At 44.4% G+C, this 4,919-nt stretch overlaps 1 protein-coding gene across 3 annotated transcripts in view; it reads left to right on the top strand.

Moving 5' to 3' along the window:
• PIGG (phosphatidylinositol glycan anchor biosynthesis class G) overlaps window positions 1-4,919 on the top strand; it is a 212,498-nt gene that overhangs the window by 96,926 nt on the left and 110,653 nt on the right. For all 3 annotated transcript variants that reach the window (XM_019517143.1, XM_019517141.1, XM_019517144.1), the window contains one exon: window positions 1,982-2,199. In XM_019517143.1, coding sequence (XP_019372688.1) covers window positions 1,982-2,199 — 218 coding nt within the window. The remainder of the gene's footprint in view (window positions 1-1,981; window positions 2,200-4,919) is intronic.

Raw genomic sequence — 4,919 nt, 5'->3', positions numbered from 1 at the left:
GAATCTTAAAGTCGTGCTGCTGCTATACATAGTTCAACCTATCAGTTTTTCTTCTGCCACAAGTTTCTGCATAGTAGCTGTTCTTAACCTGCCACAGCTGCTGCCTGCCCCCTCCTGCTCCTCCACAGCCTGGGGCCCCTGCCTCTCCCATCTTTCTCTCATTTCCCTTCCTCCATTCCGCCCCACTTATGCACCACCCCCCACTCCCACTGACCTTTGCATTAACACCAACAGGTTCCATCTGCATTGCAACCTGGAGCATGGAGCCTGGCCCTGTAGCAGGGAAATTAGCTCTGTGCTGCTACTGGGGGACCAGAGATGTGGGAGATGTGCTTCATGCTCCAGGCTGCAGCAGGGATGGAGCCTGCTGGTATCAGAGCAAAGATAAATTGGGGGAGGCGGGGGAAGAGTCAGGTGTGGGGTAGAAGCATGGGTGCCTGCCCCCCACCACCTGCCCCCTTATTGTCTCCCCCACACTCTGCTGCCGTACTGCATGCCCTCTCACTACATTCTTCACTGCCTGTCCCCCAATGGCCTGCCTCATTGCCTGTCCCTCCACCACCTGCACGTAGTGTGTGTGGGGGCATTAATTTAAGATGATCCTCCACTAATTCGATTCTATACATGGAAAATTATAACAGTTATACATTTTTCATGTATAGAATCTAATTATGGGGGGTATCTTAAATTCAGGGTTATCTTGGATTTGGGTAAATACAGTAATTTATAAATTCACTTGATGAAATTAAATTTTTAAAAATGTTTTGTGGCTAATTTCTGAAATTCTATGAATAGGATGCAGTGAAAAAAATTATATGGCCACATTCCTGTGTTAGTGCCAGAATTTTATGAGTTTTATTAATACCAAGAGGAGCTCATATAAAAGCATGTTATAGAATATTCTTCAGAGTTCCATGTAGCATTAATGTCAGTGTCACCATGTCCAGTACTTATTGAAAGGTATTGCCTTGGCCTACTTGTTCTATGATTAACCATTGTGTTTGAAAGAGAGAACCAACACACATTCATTTCTACCAATAGCACCGATAATACGCTATATATTTCAAAAGGAATTTAGAATAAGCTAGAGCAGGAGTTGGCAGTCCCTGGCACATGTTCAGTGTGTGGCACGCAGAGGCATTTTGCTGGGTGCCCATGCCTCAGGGCTGCTTGCTGAAGGTGGCGGGGAGGCTTCAAGCAGCTGCATTGGGATCTGCAGAGCCCTGACCCAGCTCATTGTCGGTGACAGGTACATGCATGCCATGGGGCAGACAGTGGGGAAGGGGCGTAGGCTGTGATGCCACAACAGGGTTTGGGCCTTCTGTGGCTCCCTCACCATCTGCCCCTGGCATGCCAACATCTAAGTAGAAGCTGTGGGTGTTTATAGCACTCTGCCCCAAAATGTTGCTGGCCCCTGAGCTAGAGAGAGACAGAAAAATGGAGGAGGGGGGGCAATGTAGGTAATGTTATCATGTAAACTAGAATCCAGTGTATTAATACCACATTACTTTAGGGAGAAAAATGTGTGTAAGCAGAGAAGCTGGAGGTAAATGTTCCCAAAAGAGAACCTACCACTATAACAGTATCCAGACTAACATAATATGTAGGTAGCCTAAATAATGTATTGATTTTAATGGAAAACATATGACAGCATGTGTCTGACAGCATATACATGCTATTTTGGAAAGTTTTTCAAAGAAGGTAAACATACTAAAATGAAATACCTATTTTTCCTTATGAGGGTCTTCACAGTTTGCTTATTGTGAGATTAATCACTTTTATTTTGGCTAAGCAGCTGATTAGACAATTGCTTGGCTGTTAAGAGATTTTCTGTCATTTTGTCTGTATGAAATTCATTTCTGTTTCCCTACAGCAAAGTTTTCTTTTATTCTCCTTGGAAGTTTAAAAATATTGTCAAGGACTCTGATATTGTCTCCTTTACATATTGATTATTTCACCTGTGTTTATTTTTCTTTACTAGATCCTGGATTTGAGCATTTTAAGGTAGCAGAAAAATCCCATGGAAATTGGATCAGGCTTTACCTAGAAGGAAATAATTCAGAAGTACTCTTAAACCTTGGCAAAAAGGTCCTTAAACAATACTTAGAGGCTCTGAAGATACTGAGTTCTTCACTCAGCAGACAAGTGGCACAATATGATATGTATTCAATGATGGTAGGGGCTACAATAATTCTGGAGGTATGAATCCATGGTTTTCTATGAAAAGGCAAGAACAGAAAGGTTAAGTTGTTGTGTTTTGTTTACTTAATATGGGCTTGGTACTCAGTAATACTGCAGACTGGTATTTTTTGAGAAAGTAAGTATTGACTTATTTTCTCCTTGAAAGAGAGAATATGAATATTTTTAACATCAGAATTATTTTGTGCACTAAATTTAAGGAAGTTTTAGCAAAATCTGTTAGTTTATTCTCTGTAACTTCAATATTTACAGGGCACATGCAGATGTGCTACAACTATTCCTTCATCTATTAGTTTTATATTACTCGTTGAAGAGAGTTGCTCTATTTAAACATGCACATTGACAGATATGTCTGTACTGGTTCCTGATGGTGATAAGTTCATATCTCATTATATCAATGCACTAAAACCTTCAAGACAAATTATTAGATTTAGGAACATTGTTTTGTGTTTAAAGGCCTAAGTCCCTCTAAATCCTGTCCCTTCTCCCATTTCTGCTCACTTCAGGGACGCATATTACAATTATAGTTAAAGGCAATGGATATAAAGATGTGTCCAAGGAATTCTGAAGCAGGAGATTAATTATTATCTAGTCTCAAAGAAGAAAGGAGGTTGGTGTCCTGCCTAGGATCACCTGTGATTCATTGTTCTTTAATGCCACGGTCTCTCCTGCTTTCTACCTTTGGCATAGTGAGTGCTGAAATATTTGGCCTCACTGAAGTCTTTGCAAATGATATATAGGTTGGGTGAAATGTTGTAGCATGTTATTGTATGGTATTTTATGCTTATGGGGTGTTTACACTCCAAAAGGGGGAATGCATGCTATCAACATGTTTTCAAAAAAACATTTATTGGAAGGAAGTAATTATTCTGTTTTGGTGTTTGGGAGGCTAATAGTAATTGGTCTTCATTAGTGAAGCCAGGCTGCTGAGCTGCCCACCAGTGAGGGCTTAAAATGTGCCCCCCTCAGCTTCACATATGTGCCACCAGGCTCTCACCAAGCTGCCACTGCCCCTATCATTCTGACTGTATCAGAGGTCATGACCCCATGATGCAGCCTTGCTGTCTGACCCAGCCCCAGGGGGTGGGGATAAAATGGCACAGCACAGCACAGCCTGTGGTGCTTGCAACCTGGCAGCCTCAAGTGGCTTTGTGGCATGCTGCCATAGGAGAACCTAGAGGGAGCAGAAGGTGAAGTGGGGTGCTGTGCTTCATGAGAGCACACATTTGGTGCAACATACATGTGGTGCAACATGGGAGTACGCATGTGATGCCTGCTCCCATGCACGCGGTGCAACAGGATAGGGGAGCTCCTACCAGCACGTGTGCACAGTGCAGCAGAGTTGGGGAATGCCCAGCTGTACACAGTGCAGTGGGGTGAAGGAGCACCTGCTTGTCACATGTGGTACATCAGAATAGGGAAGCACCCCTGTGCAATGCGACAGGATGAGGAAGCACCTGCCTGCCTGTGCCCTTGGTGCAACAGTGTAGGGGAGTGCCCAACCATCTGTCCATATTATGCAGTTTGGGGCCTGTGGCACCCTCTAGTGGAGCCCCTGCTGGTGTAGCCCGTGAGGTGTGTGGTCCATGGCTGCTTAGAAGTTGTACATCACTCAATCAAGCAGATGCCTCCTAAACATAATGGATGCATCCACATGAGCTTGCACTTGCTCTTTGCGGCACCTCAAAGCCTTTGAAGCGCCACAAAATGCATCCTATGCATATGATTTGGTTGTTTGCACTGCATTTTTGCAGCATGAAGCTAAATTTAGATACCAGGAAATACCAGCAGCAAAAGAAACTCATGGAGAAGAGAAGTAGGGTAGTGCGCATGGCAGCAGCATGTGCTGCTCAAAACTGGAGCCTGGCCAACTGGAGCCACACTCGTTTCCAGACAGGCTGCATGTGGCAAGATCACAGCTGCTGCAGCTCCAGGAGGCCCCCAGGATTATAGGTAAGGTTGTTGGTGCCCAGGTGCTAGCCCTAGCCTTCCCTACACCACCCAGGGCAATTTGTCCTGTGCCAGAGTGTGCATGCAAGGGCATTCCTCGTGGAGAAGTAGCAGTGGCACAAATATATACCAATTCTATTTGCCCTTGGGGTAACGAATGTGCATGCTTGCCTGGACATACCCCATATATTTCCTTTATAGCAGAACATGCAGTCCTTGGAGCTGCTTCTAGGAAGGACTGCTCAGGGAGGGGACTAGGAAGGACTAATCAGACAAGGGATTGTCAGTGTTTGTTTGTAACCTGACATATACTTATTCTTGGAATAGGGGTAAAATACTGCATCTGTTGTACAAAAAAGGTAGGATTTACAGAGATATGTTAGTGTCTTTATGTCTAACTGGGAATTATAAGCATACTAACCAATTGCCTGTCAAGAACGATGAGGGGTGGGCAGGGGCGGAGCGCTGCCACCCCCGTGCCTTGCTTCCCTGGTTCCCATCGTCATAGCAGTGCTCCACACTTTGGTTGTTTCACCAACCAATCAGAGTGCTCCAAGAGTGTGACTGACTGACAGACAGGCAGACAGACTAAGCCCTCTATTATATAAGAATTCTAATATTATAAAAGCTTTAGTCTGTCTATCCGTTCATAATGCTTTATTTGCTCTTTGATTGGCTGACTGAAACAACCAGTGAGAGTGCTCCAAGAGTGTTCAGACAGGTGACAATGTGGCGGAGTGCTGTTATGATGGCAGGGACACAGGGGACGG

The sequence above is a fragment of the Gavialis gangeticus genome, unplaced genomic scaffold (genome assembly GCF_001723915.1).
Source record: "Gavialis gangeticus isolate Ggan-Ray unplaced genomic scaffold, GavGan_comp1, whole genome shotgun sequence".
In the NCBI taxonomy this organism is placed as follows: domain Eukaryota; kingdom Metazoa; phylum Chordata; order Crocodylia; family Gavialidae; genus Gavialis; species Gavialis gangeticus.
The sequence above is the reverse complement of the archived record's forward strand: the minus strand, read 5'-3'. Positions and strand labels throughout refer to the sequence as shown.